The sequence below is a fragment of the Pleurodeles waltl genome, chromosome 5 (genome assembly GCF_031143425.1).
Source record: "Pleurodeles waltl isolate 20211129_DDA chromosome 5, aPleWal1.hap1.20221129, whole genome shotgun sequence".
Classification (NCBI taxonomy): Eukaryota; Metazoa; Chordata; class Amphibia; order Caudata; family Salamandridae; genus Pleurodeles; species Pleurodeles waltl.
Genome location: NC_090444.1, coordinates 688,509,063 through 688,533,526, shown reverse-complemented (window position 1 = coordinate 688,533,526; position 24,464 = coordinate 688,509,063). Strand labels below are relative to the sequence as shown.

The 24,464-nt window shown below is 45.7% G+C and overlaps 1 protein-coding gene across 4 annotated transcripts in view; it reads right to left on the bottom strand.

Moving 5' to 3' along the window:
- Positions 1-24,464, bottom strand: part of REV3L (REV3 like, DNA directed polymerase zeta catalytic subunit) — a 948,974-nt gene that overhangs the window by 527,755 nt on the left and 396,755 nt on the right. For all 4 annotated transcript variants that reach the window (XM_069234598.1, XM_069234599.1, XM_069234600.1 and 1 more), the window contains exon 11: positions 10,841-11,078. In XM_069234598.1, the coding sequence (XP_069090699.1) occupies positions 10,841-11,078 (238 nt within the window). The remainder of the gene's footprint in view (positions 1-10,840; positions 11,079-24,464) is intronic.

The window sequence follows — 24,464 nt, the reverse complement described above, 5'->3', positions numbered from 1 at the left end:
GGGAGCCCCTTCCGTACCCACACGAAAAGTAGACTGAGGTGGGGCGAGGGTTAGCTGCGATACCTAAGGACCGAGCTGTAGCCATGCTTGATCGCCAAATTTGCTTTGTCTCCGAAGAGAGTGGTGCCATTGAAGGGCCTGTCCATAAGCGCAGCTTGGACAACCATCGACAAACTAGACATCCTCAACCAAGCACGGCACCTTAAGGCCACCGTTGATGCAACTGATCTACCCAGTGAGTCAGTCTTATCCAGTTCACATTGTTTTGTGAACTTAGCTGCATCTCTCCTATCACCAACAGTTTGAGTGAGAATAGCCCTGGCTTCCTCCAGGACCTGTGACAGCACTGGAGCACCCATGTCCCATTAAGTATTGGAGTAACGGCGCAAAAGGCATGCAGTGTTCAGAGACAAAAATGCCGAAATGGAGGAAGAAAACATTTTCTTCCCAGGCTGATACAGTCTTTTGGATTCCCTATATGGGGGTGCAAGAGGTAATGCGTCTGGGGATGAAAAGGCCTGGACAACCAAGCTCTCAGGGGTGGGGTGTTGGGTCAGGAATACTGGGTCATTAGGCGGAGGCCTATGGCGGTGGGAGATTGTCCTTTTAACAGGAGCCCCTGTTCTAGGTTTGGACCAAGTTCCTAACAGGACATCAATGAGGGCCTCATTGAAGGGCAAAAGAGGTTCTGAAGATGAAGTCCCAGGACAAAGCACCTCAGTCAGGAGGTTGGTTCCGACGACTTCTGAAGGCAGCTCGAGGCCCAAGAACTGGCCACTCTCCTCACCACCAGTGAATACGACGCTCCCTCCTTGATAGCCACGGTAGGGGGGAGAAACCATGCCAGAATCAGGGGAAGTGTCTAGACCACTGGCTTCACCCAGGTCTTGAGCCCAGTCCATGGGGTCATCAAGATCATATTCTAAAAGGAACCCCACCATACTTTCACCATACTGGACCCATAAGAATAAGGGTCAGGGGCCTGACCTAGGCAGCAAGGTCCCCGTCGAAGTGGGAATTAGTGTCGAGTGACGCCGGTCCAGCTCCGTGTTGGAGCCGGCAATAAGTATGGCATCAATGCCAACCACAGACCCGGTCATCGGGAGTGTCAACGTCTGTGGCGGTGTCAGGGAAGGTTGCAATGGCATGACCAATGCGAATCCAGAAGCGGATCCCTCGGTGTCCCCCGGAGCAGAGGCTGGAGTCGCCGGGGCGGAACCCAAAGGGGCCCCTTCTGACCCCACGGAGTCTAAAGGGCCACAAATTAAGCATATGGCCTCGTAAAACGAGTTGGAATGGGTGGCTCTGGCTCCCACAAACTCAGGGTGGCATAGAGCCAACACAGAAGGCGGCTCTGAGGACAGAGCCCTAGAGCGGTAAAGCACCTTTTCCCATACTGAGTCATCCCACCGATGGGATGAAGTCGTGGAACGTTTGCTCTTCTTTGACTTCTTCTTGTGCTTACCCAAGCGTCCCAGAGATTTCAAATGGGACGACAAAGAGTGCTGGCTCTGCGAGCAGTCTCTGGACCTTCTTCTCGACCGGGAGTGTTACAGAGCCAAGCGCTGGGCCGCAAGAAGCTTTAGGGACTTCTCCCTCAGAGGCTTCAGGTTCATGGCCAGGCATTCGAAGCACAACTTCAGGTTGTGGTCTCACTCCAAACACCAAAGGCACACGATGTGCGGATCCATCATGGACATCACCTGATGACAGGAATTGCAGGGCTTGAAGCCAGTCTTCCGTGACATCTGGATGTACCAGAATGTCAAAAAAATCTTCAACAAAAGTCAAAAAGGCCAGTCAGAAAGTGACTGTGGGGTAGCTCTTCTTCAAATCTGTGCATAGGCCGGTGCGGAAAATAAAGAAATAATATCAGCTCGCCAGGGTGTGCCCTATATATGACCCACAACATCATATCTGGTGAATACAATGCCAACAACGGAAGCAGAGTGGCGCCACCGAATGGCACGCAGGGGTACTGTTCGAGGAAAAATCTCCAGATCCAGACTGACCTCGGGGTAATTCTAAGGTAGGGAATCAGCAACTAGAAGTGTCTATCAGATGGTGTATGCAGTAGGGTCGGGTAAGGGTGAAGTTGTTTCAGTATATCATTTAAGATGCTCCTCCCTCAGCAGTTGAGGAGATGTTGCAAGAGTCCTTCCTCAGGAGTTAAGGACTGTCATGGTTGAGATGCATGGTTAAGATGCATCTGGTCTGTGGGTTCATGTTGTGTTGCACCCTAAGTTTGTAGAGTCCTTCCTCAGTGGTTAAGGAATGTTATGGTTGAGAGGGTCAAGTTGTTGCATCATACATTCACGAGAGTCCTTCATCAGTGGTTAATGATCGTTCGAGGTGTGTTGTGTTGCAACCTGAGCTTGCTTCACTTTTCCTCAGACAATTTGTTTGTTTTGACAATAAACAACAAACCTTTCCCATTCAGCTGCACAGCATGCTCTGGTTGTGGGTTTGCATGCTTCTATAAGAATGGTCATGCGTTCTGGAGGCAATTGAAAGTATCCAAACTCTATGACCTCAGAAGCCAAAGAGCAAGGCTGAGTTATTTGGGTGTCTGATATCTCCATGGTTCTGCATGAGAAGGTCAGGGCATAGGGGAAGCTTCTTGTGTGGAATTATTGAAAGTTCTTGTAGTGTTGTGAACCATGGTTGTCGTGCCCAAGTGGGAGCTACCAACATGAGTGTGAGAGAGGTTTGCCTGAGCTTCCGCACCACAAAGGGAAAGAGAAGGAGAGCCGGAAAAGAATCGCCAGACATTCCTGCAGCGATCCATGTGTAAGCGTGCATATGGCACTATAGCAGTACAAGATGCCATCATCCATTGAATTCTCTGAACTGTTTTATCAGAATCTGCTGGTTGGGGAGTATTTGACCCAAGAGAGTTGTTATATTGAGAATCTTGAGAGCATTGGGGTAGGCTAACCCTAATTGAGTGTTCAGAACAGCTCCTAAATAGGGCTGTACGTGAGACGGTTGGAGGTGAGATTTTTGTATGTTGATGGTGAACAATAAGAGGTGAAGGAGATGAATGGTTGTTTGTGTATGGTGAAGACACTGCTGGAGTGAACTGGACTTGATAAGCCAATCATCCAGATTTTGGAAGACATGAATACTTTGTCTACATAGATGTACTGCGACTACTGCAGGGCATTTTGTGAAAACATAAGGTGCAGTTGTTACTCTGAAAGAGAGTACTTAAACTGGTAATGCCTGCCTTGTATGACAAATCTGAGATATTTCCTGTGTGCATGATGTATTGGGATGTGAAAATAAGCATCCTTTAGATCTATAGCAGACAAAAGGGGTCATTATGAACCCCGGCGGTTCAGACCGCCATGCCGGCGGCGGGTGCAAAGACTGCCACCGGCATGGCGGTCTGAACCGGCATATTATCAACACAGTGCCAGGCTACCGCCGACAGGCAGTCTGACGGTGGAGGGAATCATTTTCTGACAGCGCAGCGCTGCCCCTCGGATAATGATCCCTTTTGCCACCAGCCTTTCCCTGGCAGGTTCCCCTGCTGGAAAAAGGCTGGCGGAAGGGGTGCTCCAGGGCCCCCCTTGGGGCCCCTGCACTGCCAATGGACTTGGCATGGGCAGTGCAGGGGCTCCTGTGCAGTGCCCCATCTCGCAGGTCACTGCCCAATTTATGGGCAGTGATCTGCACGACAGGTGCAGCTGCACCCGCTGCACACCAACATTGGCAGCGGCTCCATTTGGAGCGGCTGTCAATGTTACGGCCCTTTTCCCCGCCGGCCCAGTGGACTGGGCCGGTGGGGGGTAGTCACGCTGGCGGTCTTCTGTTGATCGCCAGCGCACAGCCGAGATCATAATGAGGGCCAAAGTCTCCTTGTTGTAATAGTGGTATTACATCTTCAAGAGTGACCATATGAAAGTGTTCTGACAGAATGCAACGGTTTAGTGGTCTGGGCAAAGGTAGCTATCCTTTTGGGGAATAAGAAAGTATAGGGAATATACCCCTGTTCCTTTTTGATGAATGGGAACTAACTCTATTGCTCCTTTCTTAAGGAGAGCTTGTACTTCTTCATTTAACAGTTGTAAATGTTCTACAGAGAGTTTGTGCTCCCTGGGTGGTATGTTTCGAGGTGTGTTGATGAGCTCCAGGCAATAACCATGTTGGATAATATCCACTGGTCTGTTAAGTTTTGCCTGTTGGGGAAAAATTGTTGTAGGCATCCCCCAACAGGTGTTGTGTGATCGGAGAAATGAGAAAAGAGTCATTGCTTTGAAGTGGAAGGTGAGGTACATGTGGAGACACATCTTCCTCGACCCTTGGAGTTGTTTCCCCTATATGAGCCTCTATAAAATCCTCTAGAAGGGGATGCGGACTGTTGTTGCCTGAAAGAGGTAGAGGAGTCTGATGTTGTCTGCTTATTGCTTTGTTTGAAATCAGGTTTATGAAAGGAGCATCGATTACCAGGAGTTTGAAGGGCTCCCATAGACTTTGAAACATCAGCAGCCTTTTTCATTTTCTCTAACACTTGGTCCACCCTCTGGACCACAAAGGTGTTCCTGATCAAAAGGGGAATTAGGAAGTGTCTGTTGATCCTCAGATTTAAAACATGTTATACACAACCAGGCATGTCGTCGTAATAACACTAGTGTTTGTACCTCTTGCAGCGGTATCTGCTGCGTCAAGAGCACATCTATTGGAGTTATTAAATATTAACTTGCCCTCTTGCACAAGTTGGTGTCCTTTCTTTTTTTAAACTCTTCAGGGAGATGTTGAGTGAGATCTTCCATTCATCCTAGTATGCTCTATCTTTTCTTGCCAACGGTCCTTGGGTGTTCGCAATTCTCCAGTGATTGGCTGCTTGAACCCCCCCCCCCCCCCCTTTTACCTGATTCCTCAATCAGTTTTGAATCTTTATCTGGAGGAGGTGCATCCCCGTAGGTTTGGGAATTAGCTAGTTTATGAGCATTTGAAACTAGCAGGGAGTCTGGAGGAATTTGTCCTTTAATATAGGCAGGATCTTAAGAGGCTGCCTTGTACTTTTTTGTCAACTCCAGGCGTTATTATCTGTGCATAGAGAGGGTCTTTAAAAATGTTGCTTGCATGCCCTGTCATACCCTTTAACATAGGCAGCTATTGAGATGCCTTAGTGATGGAAGAGAGGGATTTGAATAATAAATCATCTTCTGTAGGGTTCTTTGTGTAATGGGACCTGATGATATTCAGCCGCCCTAGGTACCAGTTCATTGAAGGATGTGGTGTCATCTGGTGGAGATGGTTTAGCTGAGTATAGATCTGGATCCCCTGGTGGGTCAATGTCATGTGTTTCCCAAGGGTCTAAAGTGGCTGCTGTGAGTCATGATCTCCCCCCACCCGATCTCCTACATAGGATTGAGGAGATCCTAGTGGAATTCCCCAATTAGGTCTTCAGTCTCAGAGTGTGACTGGTGTGATGAAGGAGGTGGAGCAGAGGGTGGTAACGATGGAGATATTGGACTGGTGGCCATGTCCTTTCTCTTTATCTTGTGAGGAGGTGTCTGTACATTAATAGCCTCCTCAAATGAAGTCCGACGTTTCAAAGGGGATGGTTTTACAAGATTCCGACCAGTATTTGGCTGAATATGGATTGTCTTTTGTTTCGGATCGAGCTTCTCTGCCATAGTTTGTAAGATAGGCTCTGGTGCCGAAATAGTTATTATGGGTCCGCAGAAGCTTCATGGATCTCTTCTTGCAACTCGATGTCTTGGAGACCGAAGTTGTCTGGTGCCTCTTCTAGTTCTTTTTGGTGCATTTCTTTCTGACGCGCCCCGATGATCCTGCAGCGTTTTCTTCAAATAAAACGATTGTCAGGTCTCACGACTTTCTTCATTGTGATCAGGCGATAAGCAGGGGTTGCAAACAGAGTGGAGGTCTGCCTGGCGATATTTGGCATGACTCCCAGGATAAAACCAAAAAGGTGTCCGTTCCATCAGCAGTACATCTCTTATACATACTGAGCTATGAAATAACATAGGCCCGAAGGCCAGGAAGGAAAGTTGGTGATACGACGAAGGAAGATTTGCCTCCTGTGTTCGCTGTATGTGAATGGGACTCGAACAAAAACAATATAGACTAGTAAGGGTTTGTAAGTTGTTCCAAAGGGAACCCAAAACTATCTCAAATCGGTGCACGAAGAACATGTCCGAACTCGATGGCCGAAAAAAAACAATTTAATGCCCATGCTCAGTATAACCAAGAGGAGGAGTCACTTTACCTCAGGACTCTCACGACTTCTTCAAAAAACAACTTGTGCACATTCGGACCCAACACTAGATGGAAGAAGATTGCAGAGCATGTGTATCTACAGCCACACATGCCATCAAAAATATATTTTCGAAATTCAGCCATTATTCTACAAACATCAACAAAAGTACACATATTTTAGTCTTGAATCCACATATTTTGGCATACAAATATCAATTCAACCAAGCAAAAGGTTCCAATTTGTTATGCATGTATACACAGAGGATAGCTATTCACAGGAGAGCTACCAGTAGCTCACAAGCTACTTGTTCAAGAAGTCTGCTTAGGCTGAGGCTGGCTGGTTCCAGGTGACATACTTGTCTGGTAGTCTTCATCATTCTGACCTATGCGATTTTCACCAGGTCTGAGAACCATGTCTGTCTTGCACACTCTAATGCTATTAGCATCATTGTCATGATTGTCTGCTTGCACTTGTCTATCACTAGATGTATCAATGGGATTGGTGAAAAGGTGTAAGTAAATGTTCCTGACCAGTCGATGACAGGGAATTCCTTAGGGACAGATGGTGTGGATACTTAGAGGCAAAGTCTTGGCATTTTGTGTTTGGATATGTTGCAAACAGGTCTGCCTATCTGTGGTCTTTGTAGTTTTTCTTGGATGAGCTTCATCTTGTGTGGTTCTCTCCTGTCTGTTTAATCTGACTGCTTCTATCTTTTGAATGCCTGGTAGGTTTATCTCTGTCTCTGTACAGACCATTCCCATATCACCTGTGCTAGGGCACAGGATCTCATCCTCTGTTGTTTAAAGAAAATATTCCTGTTCTGTTGTCAGCTTAGATCTGTACCAGCTTTCCGTGTGTGCGTGACGTTTTCAGGACCAGGAAGACCATCTTGAGTCCTAGAACATTTATATGAGTCACTGCTTTACAAGGATTCCACTTACCTCCATCACGTGGCGAGCTTCTTGTGTGACTGCCACAGAAGAGGACAGCTGTTTGAAAGGTATGTCCATTGTGAATTTATCTCCTTCTATCACTGAATTTTGCTCCTTCCACCGTTTATTTATTCTCGGTGACAACCACTAGATCCTCCCAGTCTGCTGTTGTGTGTGACCATCTTCTCTGGAAGCATTTTGAATTGGTAATGTGAACTGTGAATTGCTCATCATAAACAGGAGATATTTCTTATGCTTATTGTTCATTGGGATATGGAAACAGGCATCCTAGAGGTCTACGATCATCATGTAGATCCCTTCCTTTAGCATTGGATGACCTGCGGTGTTGTCATTTTGAAATTCTGTGTTTTTAGGGGCCCTGGAGTCAGGTCCTGTTTTGGGTTAAGGAAGTATACTCCTTGATTGTGTTCACTTATTGGAACTTTCTCTGGTGCTTACTGTTGCAATGATTATTTTATCTCTTGTTATTAAAGTCCCAATTTGTGTTCTTTGTAAGCACATTTTCTTCAGCTCCACATGTGGTGGTGTGACATGTAGTTCTATTACTGTACTCATGCTGTATGAGGTGCAATACCCATTTGTCTGAGGTTATCTGTCCCTTCCTCATGGAAAATTCCCTGTTTGCCCCTATAGGTGTCAGTGGTTTTCCTTCCCAGGGTAACTTGTGGTTTGCCCTTTTCCACCGACTCTGCCTTGAAAGGACTGTCTCTGTTATTGTTGACTGACAGGTACGGCTTGTTCCCTGGGTTGAGGTGGCATGTGGAGCCTAGCTTGTTGTGGAGTTGGTTAGATGCCCCCTCTGCCCACGAAGCTGTACAGCCCCCATTGCTTTAGCTGTCTCATTGTCTTTTTTTCATTTTTTGGAGTAACTCTTCTATAGCTGTTACAAACAGGTTCTCCGCTGTGAATAGTATTTCTGTAATGGAGGCTTAGCCTTCTTGTTTGAAGCCAGATACCCTCAGCCATGGGTGCCTCCAAAAAAATCGTTCCTGTGCACATCTGTCTGCTGGCTTTGCCTGTGCATCAAGGGCTGATTTCAGGTATATATTTGATATGGTTTTGCTTACTTATGTGATGGCTTTAGGCCTTTTCAGGTTAAAGACTATCAGACAGCTCAGCGGTTTGGTTGCGAAAAGAATTCTTGGGGCCATTCTGAAAGCTTTCCTGGGAATTCATTCCACCTACTGCTTATCACTGGCTTTGTGGTTTTTAGTTCACATTTGTTTGCTTTCAATTTGCTGGCTTTATTTGTTTTAGGCTGTCTAGCATGTCTTTGTCCCTCCCATGGAGTATAGCCTATTTATTGTATTTTTCCACTAACCTCGCTTTCTGTAAACAGGCCTTTACATTTTGTCTTATATTGTCACATTTGCTGTGCAGTCAAAGACAGAAATCAAATGTCAGGCTCTGTCTTCTGAGGGAGCTTGGTGTTTACTTTTATTTTACTGACTTCAAAGTGAGATGATATTTGTGGTAATCTTGCTAAATACTAGGATTGGAAAAGGAAAGGTTGTTTTCTACCACACACAAAATGTAATTGTCTGTAAATGAACTGTGCAAATATTTCAGAATATATCAGAATGAGGAAAGCACAAATGAAACTTTTTTTTTGTGTAAATTGATTTGGGGTGGAAACAATTATTTTAATACAATGAAGACAAATCAATGCACTAGGTGATGCCACTTCCACCCATTATCGTTTATGTGATGTATAGTTTTATCAGTAAAAATACATGCGCTAATTTAATGGCAATTTCCGTTGAAACTGTGTTGTCTGTAATGGCAGTATGCCACCACAACATGCATACACCACTCTACTCCACTTCTGGCAACTCTATGCCACTCCGCAACACTATACGTTAGTCTCCTCGACACTCTATGCCACTCAACTCGAACACTTTACTCCACAGCACTCTACCACACTCCACTGAATGAAACTCTACTATATGACATCTACTCCACTCTATGTTACTTCGCTCTACGAGACTTTGGCACTTCACGCCTCTCCACTCTACTCCATGCCACTCTATGCCATTCCACAACATTTTACTCCAATCTATACCACTCCACTGTACTCTGCAACACTTTACCCCACTCTATGTCTCTCCATGCCACTCCAGTCTACAAAGCTCCACTCACCAAGAGTCTACTCCATGTCACTCCACTTTACAACACTCTACACCACTTCACTGTTTGCCACTTTGTGCCACACCACTCTATGGTAGTCTATGCCACTCCACTCTATGCAACTCCCACTAAGCCGCTCCATGACACTCCACTCCACAATACTCTACTCCAAGCTATCCCACCCCACCCCACTCTACTCCACTTTATGCCCCTCCGTTCTACATCACTTCTCTTTTCGCCACTCCACTCTATTTTGCAACACTTTACTCCACTCTGCATTGCAACACTCCATTCTACACCATTCCACGACACTCCACTCTATAACACTTTATTCCACTGTACACAACTTCCTCTCCAAACCATGCCCCTCTATGACATGCTACACTACGACACGCCATTCTGCGACACACCACTTTATGACACTAACTTTTATCCATACTGGATAGTAGCTAAGCCGGTGTACAATATAGCTAAAACTCATGGGTAAAGCCTACAGCAGTCTAAAAAGAGTGTTACTATCTCTCAGGAAAGCCACAAAACCCCGAAAGTACATTCTCTAACCAGAGTGGACGAAGCCCAATAGAAAAACCTGCATTATTTCTATGGTTTTCAGTGTCTTTCGGTGTCCACTGAATTCCAAAATGGGCACCAAGCATGGGGTCATTGTGAGCGTATGATTGATGATGTACGGTAATTGATACTCTCATATACTGGTTAATGCACACGACGAAAAATTCCCAACCAGACCACTACATGGCATAAAAATGCACAGCATGTGAATCCCAAAAAGATTTGTGTTGCAAAATAACAGCTACAAATGCAAACAAGAGTGTTGGGCCAAGCTGCTCCTCAATCGCATTTGGTAGGTACACTTCAGCAACAGCACCCCCCCCCCCCCAAAAAAAGAAAATGTCATGCAGATCCAAGAGTACAATAATTATGGCCTCAGTGGCTAAGGAACGTTAAACATTTCTATTCCATATTCTGATCTCTATAACTCACCCAACTTTAATGGTAATGGGACTAACTAATCATCTTACTAAGCGCTGGGTAGCCAGACAAAACAAAGTCAGCATAATCAACTTAAAAAAGTGTAATCTAGCATAACGAAAACCTTTGCCATCTCACAAAATAAGTAAATCAAGTGGCTGGAAATGCTGTGAATGTGTTAGTCATCCATGTGGTAAGGGACAAAAAGCACAGTGGTGTTTAGGAAAAAAAATCAACAAAACTGCATTTAAAGTAACATATTAACAAGCTGGTAATGAAGGTTATGTTGTGCGAGAGCATGCTTCACCAAGGTGACTTGTTTGATTTCCAACAATAACTTTTGGACTTTGTAAAAAGAGGTGGAATAACACTGATTGTAATATATATACTTGCTTTGACTACTGAAAACTCCATTCAAAAAATTGTAATGTCCTCCCTAGTCTGTAGATCAGACAAAACTCAGGCTTGGTCGTTTACGACCAAAGACGTTTAAGATGTTTCAGATTGGGAAAAAATTGTAATGCAGGTGGAAACCTACTGTCGCTTGGCATCGTCCTCTTCAACAGTGCTGTCCCATCTTTGTGACATCAGCATACTAAGTTCCATGTCATCCTTTGCCAACTGAGGTTCGTTTTCCTCATCATCACTGTTCTGTAGTTTGCTGCAGTTTTCAGAGAGGCGCTGCTGCTGCGATAAGTGGGAACCATTTCCTTGGTAGCCGTCGTCTTCCAAGCCCGCCAAAAGGTTTATTAAGGCTTGATCTTGACTGCTGTTCACTAGAATACAAACATACTAGACCTTAGCATAAGCAGCATCTCTATCAGCAGCCGCAGATAAAACGGCAACAGCTTCCAACAAACTTTACATATACACTAAAAGGACTAGCGAGGAACCTAGATATATGCAGAGTATTTAACGAGGGCATTACAGAAGAAAAAGAATATAAGTATGAATATGTGATCATGATCATCTTAAGGACAAGCTGTTTCGTAGTTTGGACTCTTGCTCTAGGCAAGGCTGCTGGTTGAAGGATGACAGTACTTTTGCTTGTAGGCGACTATGCCTATCCTACAACAAATCGTAACTGTTGTCCCAACCTTACCGGCTCACTCACCAAATCACAATAGTAAAAGGTGATTTGTGGCAGCCTTTTCGCATGGACTCGAGAATAAGACATCTCAGGGAGTGTCGTGGTTAAACGGAGATTATCCCTTTCTCTCAGATTTATCATGTCTCATACAAACATAGGCAATGACAAAGATGCTGTAAAGTTTCAATCGTTTTTATTTAAAACAACTACAATTTGCGATATGTTGCATGGGCTGCAATGATTAGGATAATGAATAATGCAAGAAACAGAATTGTAAAGTCGAGAGTCATTATTACAAAGACCCCCACCATCTTGTAATGCATATGAAAGACATACGAGGTGTAATATGCCCTAATACCCTAATGTGATAGGCCTAACCTCCTACCTAAAGGAGAGCTGGGTTTGCTAAACCTAATCTGCCAATGCCATGTCCATGAGAGGAGCCCCCAACCCTTGTTACCTTGGAATGAGGTCTCTATCTCAGACTCCGCAGGGACACGAAGGCTGGGTCAGCGTCAAGACAACGTGCAGCATCGGTATCAGCGATGGTGGCGACGTCCTCTGGCCGGAATCCCTCTGATTATCAGTCTAAAGTGCGATGTGTTCATACAGATCTACCAGGACCCCTGACGTAGGTGTGTTCCCAAACAATAGATAACAGACATGCTTGGGACGGCAAGTTTTATAAACAATCCCTCGAAAGTATAGAGAGGGGAAATCCCTAAGTGTGAACACCTACTGTTTGTTTGTCTTTGTTGCTTGATCTTGACGCCTTAGCGCGGTGGCACTAATAATGCAAAGCATAACAAGTGGCCTAACTATAAACAAGGCAGCCATCTTAAATGAATTAAATAATTAAATGGGTTAAGACAGAGCCAACTAAGTAGGTTAAAAGTCAATAGGTGATGGGGGGACGAGTCTGCAAGCCAGAGGCTAAGCTAACTCCTGTTATCCCGGGGCGTGGCCAACATGGCGACCGGAGCAGCAGCATAAACTGCAGCTCCGCGTATGGCCCACTAAAATATCCTGTTTACGGCACCTATCACCTTCCTTACGGTAGGCGCAGTCTGCCCAGTTGCCCAGGACCACTACCCGGAGCAGCGACCCTCTTCAGGACACTGGGGTCGGCTCCCACGCCGAGGAGGACTTTGCGGCCTGCTCTAGCGAGGGGAGATCTCACTGTTAGGGAGCGCTTGATCGCACCCCTCCCCGCCGATGCGGAGATATTGCTGCGGCGCTGAACCCGGCAGGGTGCCCAGCGCCGCATGCCGTGACGGACTGCGGCCGCGCTAGGGCCCTCTGGCCCGCAGTGCTCCCTTCCCGGCTGGGCACCGTTTCCCCCTCCTTGGGCCGGACGGCTCCTGTGGTGACTATCGAGGCCCCGTGGCGCTGGAATATCGTGCCTGATCTGGGCGCGGCTCGAGGGTGCTGAGGCCCCCAAGACTAGACAAGCGGCCTGCAAGCTGTTGAAACAAGGCCGCCAACGTGCCCGCGCTGACCAGGGCAGACACTTTGGGGACCCCCTGCTGGGCCCCAGGCGCCCGCACGTGGTTGGAGCTGCAGGGGGATGCACACCCTTTGGTGACATGGACCAAGTCGCGGTGCGGGGGCAGGTCACTGTCCCCCCCCCCCCCCGGGGCCTGCCCAAGCATAGCGGACGAGTTAGGAGGTAGGAGACACCATCCCTTGCTCTACTGGCTGGGCAGGGATTCAGCGTTACCCAAGGCCCTTGTCAACTTGTTCATTGCTGACCTGCTTCTGACCCGACGACCTACGGCATTCATGGCACACTGAAGTACTGTGCTGGTGTGCCCACTGCCTTGTCTGCACAGAGTACACCTCACATCCTGGTCACATAGTCGCCCTGGCATTGAGTTCGTCGCCACAGTGTGTCACAGCACTGGGCACACAACATATCTGGCATCGGATTGGGACCCGGCGATAAGGTGAGAACGCGGCGCAGTGCTAAAATACATCGCCAACTACCGGGATCCAAATTGCATGCCTCACTAGCACTAATATCTACGCCTGGCACTGGAAAGGCAGCGTGATAACCCTGCCCTCTGCAAGACATTAATCTCCTATTTGTACTTACTCTACTAGTGGCCACCCAGTGCTGCGGACACCAAATGGGTAAACCGAAACCCCACGTGCACCCTCGGGTAATATGGATCCCAGCGCCCCCCCCCCCCCTCCTCCGAGGCCCAATCTACCACGCAACTGGCTCTGCAGAAGATGGAACTAACTTTGCAAACACATACAACACAGTTCGAAAAGATTTTGCAAGCTATCCTTTACACCAAGTCCACCCTGGAAGCCAAAATTGGCTCAGTGGCAGAAGAAGTTAATGTATTGCGAGCACACCAAAACGCGTTGGCTGACAGGGTGACGGAATTGGAAAAAGACAACGTATCCCTCCCTCTGAACGTGAAGAACCTCCAAACCAGATGACTCATCTAACAGCCGAAGTCGAAGACTTAAAACGTAGAGCTGAGGATGCAGAGGGAAGGTTTTGACTTAACAACATCCGAATAGTGGGGTACACTGAGCGTGCTGAAGGCCCTTGCACAGAACTCTTTGTAGAACAATGGCTCGCGGACACAATTCTCAAAGACAATATCCCGAAGTTCTTTTCAATTGAGCGCGCCCACAGAGTCCCAGGCAGACCCCTTCCGCCGGGTCCGCAGCCTCACCCGCTGATAGCAAGACTCGATAATGCAGAGATCACAGCTTATCCAGACTTCACAGTGGAGGTGCAGAAGAAACAAAGCTCCTTCTACCGGGTTAAGGAATGCCTTCGTGAACACAACATCAAATACGCACTGCTGTTCCCGGCCAGACTTCATGTACAAGACGATTCACGTACACTCTTCTTCACTACACCGGAAGATGCTTGGACCTGGCTGCACGCTAAGGGCCTGGCCAACCCAATGGACACTAATAATTCTATGGAAAAATGGTCCTCTCCCAAAACAAGACGCAGGCAACGTCAAAAAACACGGTGGCAAACCTACACTCAAACAGTCTCGTACGGAACGCTCTCTTCTACATGCAACGTCTCGCTTTGTCAACACTTCACTGACAACCCTGTCCACTCAAACCGAAGGTGAACCAGACCACGAAGTAAACTCAGATTTGGCGGATTCTGATCGAGGCCCTACCCATACTCCACGCACGGCAGACGACATTTGTTAAACAACCATGAACTACTCACCAGAGTACCTAGCGCCGTGCTCATCTCAATATATTATGGCCTGCTCCGTTCAGTTGTCTGGGGCCGAACCACGAGTCCCTTAATACAGCACTCTAGTCAATCATGGTCCTGGGTGGTGGGTCCAACACCAAGAGCAACTCGGGCCAGGCAACCCAATGACTCAGAACCAACGTTCACCAGCACCCCCCCTCCATATGGACTGTTCCTCCACGCTGGCAACTGCCAGAATTTTTTCTCGCCTTGCCACAACCTCAGTTGATGTTATATATAGTTATTGTTTATTTTTCCATTCATTGGTTTTATCCCACGCCGTTTAGTAGGGACTACGTTCATATCAGACCACGTCACACTTGCATACCAACAGAACCATGCTTACCAATAAAAGGGGCACAAACTGGCTAACCCAGGAGGGTAATGAGCACATCACCACTACAAGAGGGAGGTGGGCTACACATCACCTTCGCCTAGCTAAACCTATAAACCCCCCCATGACCTCACAAACTCAACAATATATCTCAAAATATAAGATACTCACATGGAATATAAGAGGCATGGCAGCATCGCGTAAGAGGCACCGGATTTACACATATCTCAGGAGACATCAGGTACATATAGCCCTATTGCAAGAGACACACCTATCTCAATCCACACTGGAAAGCACACGTTCAAAATGGAAAGGGCAACTCTACGGTACCACTTCTTCAACATTTGCTCGTCGGGTGGCGATCTGTATCGCCCCAGGGGTCCCATTTGGCATGTCTCGTACGCAATGCGACCCAAACGGTAGATACGTGATTTTAGAAGGCGACCTAGATGGCTTCCCCGTAGCACTGACAGCGCTATATGCCCCGAACACAAATCAACGTGACTTTTTGAGTACACTTACTACTGGCAACCTTAGGGACCCTACAGTGGATTGCATATGGGGAGGGGACCTTAACTGTGTCTTAGACACTCAAACAGACCATTCATTTCCCCCGCTAGACACTGCTCCGTCCAACTGTGCATCTCTGGACCTGACAAAGTGGGTTTCCAATAATGGCTTAAGAGACGTTTGGAGATTAGGACACCTTACTCACCGCGAATATTCCTTCTACTCCCCTGTCCACAAGTTGTACACCAGAATAGACATGCTCTTTACATCCGTGTCCGTAACTCGAAAAGTAAGCGCATCCGAGTACCTAGCCCGCTCTATCTCTGATCCAAACCCGCTTTACACAACTCTGGGCTGGGTCCGCACCCACACACGCATACCAACATGGCGACTACAGACAGAAGCCCTCACAGACCCTCCCTTTCATGCGGAATTATCCAAGTGCCTATCTGACTATTTCTCTCTGAACAAAAACACAACACCATCTCGTGCTATTGAATTGGACGCCCACAAAGTTGTAATACGTGGACATTGCCTTGCAGTCACAGTAGGGGTTAGAAAGACACTCACCAAAGAAATGCAGGCACTGGAGATTAAACTCTGCAAAGCTGAGGTAGAAGCCTCCCGGAATGAATCTACATTAGCTGTACTCAACTCGCTTAGAGCCAACAACAGGGAGGCAGACTCTAGGTTAAGCAAACATGATTATAGACACTACATGATGAAACAGCATGCTGAGGGAGATAGGTCAGGCAGACTGTTAGCATGGCTGATTTGCCAACCAGCACAACCCTCGCCCATAGTTGCGATACATTTGAATTCAGGTAACATCATCAACACTCAGGTGGAAATTAATGAGGCCTTCTTTGCATACTATCAAGCTTTATATACACCTCCTCCCCCTCCAACCGAACAGCATTTAGCTGAAATTCTGTCTGTGGTTCCCCAAAATCAACACATCATCGACAATACAGATACTATAGATGGCCCCATTACTATCGAAGAACTACGCCTAGCCCTGTCACAAACGGCACGCAGCAAAACCCCTGAATCAGATGGCTTGCTGGTAGAGTATTTTGGCTCCCATGCTGCTCTCCTCTTACAACCACTCTTAGAGGTATTCAATGAATCACGTAATAAGTTACAACTCCCTGACTCCATGCGAGAAGCCCTGATAGTCGTGCTTCCAAAGCCGGGGCGCGACCCCCTAGACGTGAAATCATATAGACCACTCTCCCTATTAAACTCAGACTGTAAACTATTAGGGAAAATCCCAGCAAATAGATTACTTCCCTTCCTACCAAACTTAATACACTCCGACCAGTCGGGATTTATCCCGGGAAGGAGCACTTTTTTAAATATTAGAACATTAATCCACATAATGCATCACGTTACGGAGACAGAAGCAGTGGCCCTCTCCCTAGACATAGAAAAAGCGTTTGATACGCTGAGCTGGGACTTACTCATGCACACGCTGAAAGCGATTGGCTTTGGACATGGCTTCATCAGCTGGATCAAAACGCTGTACTCCAAACCTATTGCTCGTGTCAAAACGGGTCAAGTTATATCCAAAGCATTTCCCATAGGTAGAGGCACTAGACTAGGTTGTCCACTATCCCCCTTACTATTCGCAATAGCCATGGAATCATTAACAATCAAACTACGTGGCACCGCTCGCATATGGGGCATCTCAGAATCTAACACATATCATATTATATCCTTATATGCAGACGATGCCCTAATTTACCTGCATAACCACACCACTTCCATGGCAGGGGTATTGTCACTGCTGGACTCATTCGCACTTGCCTCCGAATTACGCATAAACTGGTCAAAGTCAAGCATCTTCCCACTTACTCCCATGACAAGCAAATCTCACCTGGCATTGCCGAAATATCAATTATCATGGTCACACACAACTTTCAAATACCTAGGCATACAAATTTATCACTCCATAGCTGACCTAAAAGAGGGCAATCTCGACAGAGTACTGAGATCCACCCGTAGCTCGCTGTCGTTTTGGTGCTCACTCCCCCTATCCCCTATGGGTCGGGTAGCTATAGCCAAAATGCTCATCCTACCTAGGTTCCTATACAATTTTACTGCCCTCCCGTTATCCTTACCACGTTCGTTCTTTCACAAGCTGCACTCCCTACTGACAGACCTGCTCTGGGGCAAAGACAGACGCAGAGTAGCACTATCTATAACACAATACCCACAGGAAGCAGGAGGATTGGGCATGCCAAACTTCGAACTATATTATGCTGCGGCGCAGTTGCTCTGGCTTACTACATGGCTTAGGGTACCTCCACCCCCAGAAAGTAAAGCGCTGCGTGCATACACTGCACCACAAACAATCCTAACTTCACTGCTGGCTGGCCCTCACCGCCCACCATTAAAGTCCATTCTGCTAGAAGCAGCGAGTTTTTGCTGGCGCAGATACGTTCAAGGCAAGTCCCCCTCACCTCCTTACTCCCCCCTATTGCCGCTGACTCAATTACCGGGGGTCCAAGCACTCTCACTACACCATGATACGCGTGTCATAAGTACATTAAACGTGGGGGATTATTACTCAAGCTCCACAATGCGCACCTTCGAAGAACTTGTGGCTGCAGGAGTCATGCACTCAGGAGCCTTCTTGACATACAGTGGTACTAAAAGTCTACTTACTAATCTATGGGGCCCCGGCAATAACGAACCACGTGAATCCCGTCTGCTCACCGAAATCCTTACTCTAGGAGAAGCAAAAAGCATCATAACTAAATTATACAAAGGGCTCCTAATAGTGGCCTGTCCGGATGTGACGCACGCAAAAGCACGATGGGACGCCGTCCTCTCGACACCATTATCACAAAAAGCCTAGGATGCAGCCCTCACACTGATCAAGACAGTATCCCGCAACACCAGACTGCGGTACACCCAATTTAATTATATCCACCACTCATATTTATCCCTGGCCCGCATTCAAAGGATATATCCAAACACAAACCCAGTGTGCCCTAGATATGCCACCCCAGCGGCTGACTTTTACCACATGGTCTGGAGCTCCCACTCAATTAATACGGATTGGCAACAAATCACTGACATCACAGCAGATATCGCAGACCATACTCTTACACCCACACCTGAATCCTGTTTACTCGGCATACGCCACAGAGCTAAGGATAGCAAACACCTCCACGGATTTATAGACTTAGCATTTGCAGTCTTTAAACGCCTGATTGCCATGCACTGGAAGGCCCTGCATGCTCCCCCACATACCGTCTGGCTCCGCGACCTGCTTAGTCGCTTGCAAGCTGAGGCGCAGACACTACGCCAACTACAACATAAGGGCCTGATACAGGGCGGTGCCGAAATCTGGGACATTTTTGTGGTGAGCATAGAAGCCAGGGATAACAAATATCCTCCCTGACTTACTCAGCACCCTGGAATTACCTCCCTGTTTAATCTTTATATCTCGCACCCCCGCTGCCCCTCAATTATTTAGACCTGGCACCTTTATATCCTATCTCAGTGCGGCAACGTAGTGCTTAAAGGTGCCTATCCCTTGTCAGTGACCCCATGGAACTGGTATCTTGTCTCGCTCACTATGCCTTGGAAGCTGGACGTCCCTTCGCCCCCCCCCCCCCAACCCCGTCAACGGCTCCATAGCTTACTTACACACATAGTTGATGTGCTCCCACCCGCCTCCCGACTGGTGTAGCCCATACTTACTCTCGAAATTAACATGCGCATGTTGGTACTCAGACGTGACCCTAGCCACCAGTTACACAGTTTTAAGTTGTATTCCGGCACAACACAATGCAATAGCACTGTACTAGATTATAAATGTATGTAGACAGACTGTAAAATCCTTAATAGTGTATTGTATTGATGTTTATGCACAATGTTTAACAAACCGATTTAGATTAAAAAAACTCCTGTTATCCCATTAAAACAAACTAGGATTCACTACAGCTGGAAGGCGCATCAACCATACATTAAAATCAAAACAAGGAACTAAACTCATCTGAAATTACCACCTGGCATCTAATCTCTCCAGCAGAGGTTACATATGAACATTATGAACAGCAAAAGAGAGTTGATTGCAAAGCTTAAAAGAAGATGCAGAGAGCTTGTTGAAGGAACACATCTGCATCTTATAAAAGTGAAGGCTCTCTCTCCAAAGGCTTACAGCCCAGCTCGAGCTCAACACTTGTACGAAGACCTATTGTAACCCATCCATTCCATGATTGATGTCCTTGCAACATGCACAATTTCATCGACTCTCAAACAATCAGAAAACATATCAGTGCATTCTCAAGTGTAGCTAGTCTTGCTGAGTCTGGCATGATCTTGATTTCTTTTCAGGTGGAGCTGAGTCTGGCATGATCTTAATTTGTTTTGTGACCTAAAGTTGATTAAATCCTTGGCCCCTGCAAAACACATAGGAATCTCAACTTATCAACCCTTCATTCAGCTGTGATGAAACCAAGTTACTAGTTGCAAGATTCAACACTATCCCATTTACTTAAGAAGCCAAGTGCACAAAATTTGATCCTGACAAACTTTAGGCATGTCAAAACAATCTACTGTGGCAAAGGCCTCAGATTTTTGACCAGTCTCCCACACTACAAACAATAGCTCCTAAAATTAATGTGAAAAGCATTCTTGTCCCTGCCATGATACAAGAATCTTACTTATGGATGTCCGGAAAGAGCTGCTTACAGTCAATGGCGAACAATCATAAATGCACTACTGCTACTTGACTTGTCTATGTGCTAAAATGAGGTTAGTTAGTACATTCTGTTACGCACCAAAAGAGAAGAATAATTACTGATGGCACCAGCTAATGTGGATTGCTTCCTTCCTTTCCATCCATTCTCACTAGCTGGAACTGGTATCCCACCTACAACCTACTACTGACAACACATAAGCAGTATTATTAACCCTCATCACACAGCAAATTACGACAATGTTCCACAAGCTTAACAGATATGCAACCGTAAATAACATACCTGATGATGACACTGAGGTTAACGAGAACGGCACCATATTGACCAAGTTGTACATATTCAAGGGTAGATAGACTTCAGCTGTTTTTGTCCAAAGACAACAAAATGTGAGTTAATGCTATCTAGTATCTTAGTACCTTGCTCTCGCCAGTTCATGTGGATGCCAACATTGGGTCTGCCTACTGTCCAGAAGGCAGCCAACAACTTGGAGACGTATGTTGTCATCTTGACTGTTTTTGTGATTCAAATCAGTGTGTCCACAAAGGTTGCACTTCAGCATCTAAGGATCAAGTACCAATACTCCCCTGCCAGTGAGGCATTAGCAGCATAAGGAAGGCTCAAGAGTTTACTCAAGTGGGCAACAAGAAAGCATGGGTTAAGAATTGGCTGAAAAACGACCCTCACATTATGAATCATTTTCTATTTAGCCCTGAAGTAGGGCCACTGCTGTTTTGAAAAGTTATATGTGTTAATGTAAGTACATTTTCCTCAACCTTTTCCTTTACAAACCTTTGCTCTTTTACTATGGGCCTGGGATAATACTGAATGCCAATCATCTACCCACATAATCGGCAGGAATGAACCTCCCAAATCTTCTGCATATTAGTGTCAATGATGACACAGAGATGTAACCACTCACATATCAGCTATGACAATGAACACATACCGTTGTCTATTCATCCAGATGTTATGTTATATGCATTTATATAATGCCAACCACCACTGTATGTCATTCCAGTGCATGTGCATATATGCTAACAGTGCTGCAATAGTTATCCTACTTCCGTCTTCTACATTTGACCCATCATGTAGATAAACCTCAGTTATTTGTCTTTGTTGTTTTTCTACCCCTTTGTTGTTTCTGCTGCAGAATTGTATAATATAGTTACAAGGAAGGCTTTTTCAAAGGATATTTTCATGAAAATCTGCTCTGTGCCAGTGCTTAATTTGTTTAATAAAAATAGAAAGTGTTGGTCCCCAAAACCTTCTGCAGGAGGCTCAAAATGCAGCAGGTGTGGGCCATAGAAGGAGGAGGAGGACAGAGTTGGTGTTTCCTTACCTCTCTCTCTCTCTTAAAAGCTGTCCTCACAGCTCTATCTTCAACCTGGCCAGAGCAGCCATTCTTTTATTTCCATTATGGATAGCGGAAGCAGAATAGGTCTGAAAAAACACAAAATGGGGCATTATAGCTTTTGGTTGTTCTATTTCTGAGGACTGCTCAGCTGTCTCCTACTTGTTTGTTAATTCAAGTTACTGTAGTCCATGTCCAGGACTGTGTGGGCGGTGCCAAAGAGTTGTGATCCTCAAAGGGTGCTGGGTTTTGAGAATCACTAAATGGGTTAAGAAATTGGGGTCATTTAGCAATTTTGAAGAAGGTGTCATGGGCACCCTTTCCAAATGTGAAATCAGTAGACTTTGCATCAACAGTTTGTAGCAGTAATTCCTGTCGCAAACCACTAAAATGTTTCAGACTTCCAAGTTGGGGTGGTAACTGATCTGCAAAGTTATAATGCTCAACTTGGATGTCAGGGTGGTGTGTGGGTAACATCACACTCCAACATGGGACCCCCTTGCCCTTTGTTAATGATGGTGACAGCTTCAGAGGTAGTAGGAAGTGCTCCAGGGGACTGCTGGCAACTCTCAATGACGTTTTTCAAAATGGAAAACATTTCTTTGTTTTAAAAACAGCTGTTTTGTTTAGGAAATTCAGGTGGTTTGAATAAAAAAAAAATCATTTTTGAAATATATTCTCATGGATAGTGGCCTGCTGTCTCTAGCAGGCTGCCATCTCTGTGAAGGTAGCCAATCAGAGGGAGATACAACTTATGACCACCCTAATGAATATTCATTTGGATGGCAGTGACGTCAATACCGTCTGATCTATCAAGAAAGGAAAAGCTCCTGGCCAAGACAACCTGGATGCAGAAATGTTCAAGCCAAACCCTGAAACATCAGCCAAGATCCACTAACCACTGTTTTCATTGATTTGGGATGGGAAAGTAAGTATCAGATGACTGGATCCAAGGTATCATTGTCATGATTCCAAAGGGAGCATTAACCAACTGTAACAACTGGAGCAGAATCACCCTTCTGTCAATCCAGACTAAAATCCTGGAGAAAATCATTATACAGAGCATTTCTGATGGCGTGCACAAGCGGTTAAGAAAAGGACGGGCTGGGTTCTGCAAAGGCAGTGGGTGTGTTGGCTGGATTCTAACTCAACGTAACATCATGGGGCAGTAGAGACAATTATACATCAACTTCATTGATTTTGAAAAAGCCTTTGACCGTATCTACCGTAGCGTATATTGAGAGCCTACGCCATACTGCAGCCGATAGTTCTCCTTATCAAAAGTTTCTCTGATAATTTTATGAGGTGTGAGATAGTGAGTATAGCTTCCAAGTCAAGACTGGTGTCAGAGGGATGTGTGATGTCAGAGTTACTCTTCAACCTACTCATTGAGTGGGTGATGCAATGCACAACAGAAGATCCAACCAGAGCCATCAGACGGCCCAAGGTCAATATAAATAAATCAGAATTTCTGCCACTCAACATCCTAAACAATTCACCTATCAAGGTGGATGGAGATAATCTGGCCATGACTGAAGAATTCACTTACCTAGGCAGCATTGTTAGACATGATGGAGGGGCAGGCAGTGACATCAAAAACAGACATAACAGGGCCAGGAATGCCTTGAGGATGCTCAATAATATGTGGAGGTCATCTCCGTACAACACCAAAGGCTTTACCAGAGCTGCATTCTATTCACACTCTTGTATGGATTAGAATACTGGCGGATGATGGAAAGTGACATAAAAAATAACTCTCAGCTTTCCACACCAGTAACCGGAGAAGAATCTTGCACATTTTCTGGCTGCAAACCATCTCCAAGAAGGACCTGCTGACCAGATGCAAGCGATAGAGCACCGACACCATCAATATGAGAAAAAGATGATAGATAGGACACGCCATCAGAAGAGAATGAGACTCCATCACAAGAACGACTCTTCACTGGTCCACAAAAGGCAAACTGCAGAGAAGCAGGACAAAGAACACCTGGAGGCGAACTGTGGAAACAGAAATGAAGACCCTGAACTACAGCTGGGACTCAGTACAAACATTTGCAAGTTGGCATGATGGGGGTAACTAATTAATGAATATTCATTAGACAGGTCGTCCTGAGACCCCGTCCAAAATATTGTTTTAAGAACCAACCTATCAGTACATAGTCTGCTTCAGAAAATAATTTACTAGTCACAAAATAACGGTGCACAAATTGTGAACATTTTTTTGCAACCAGTACCATTCATTTATCTGTCCCATTACCTCCAGTTAAATGGGACATCAATTGGGCCAGGAGCAGCATCTTGGTGTGCCAACTTCATTATGGTAAAACTGGAAGACAAGTACACTATAGCAACTCAAATCGGAATAATAGTTTATTCTTATTGAAATGTTTTATCAATAACATACTCAAAGCGAAACCATACAGAAGAACCTATCTCACTGTTTGAACTTCTTAAATTCATTCAATCAGGATCTGACCTTTGTGAATATCCAATCAAGACTAAATCCTTCCTAAATCTCATCACCCTGACATGTATTTGGTAACCACTTTACACATGAAGCAGATAAACAAGAACTACTTGCCCTGCTAGTGTGGCTGTCTCCAAAGGCAAAAGGCATTTAAAATGGACATCCACAGAGCCATTTCATGAGGATCCCGAGAATACGTGATTAGCCAAAAATAAAAAGCCAGTGAACAAATAATAAGTAAAAAAATAAAAAAAGTCATGAACTTGGTATCCTTGGACGTTTTTTGAACTGCAAGCAACGAGGGGCCTACCATGACAAGGGAGGATCCGCTAGCTAGCAGGTTTTAAAGCATCAAAAAGCATAAAAAAAGAGACTTGCCTCTGTTGCAAAATATTCTACATATAAGAAGGAAAATAAATCTGTATTTTTTAAACATTCTTCAAAACAACAG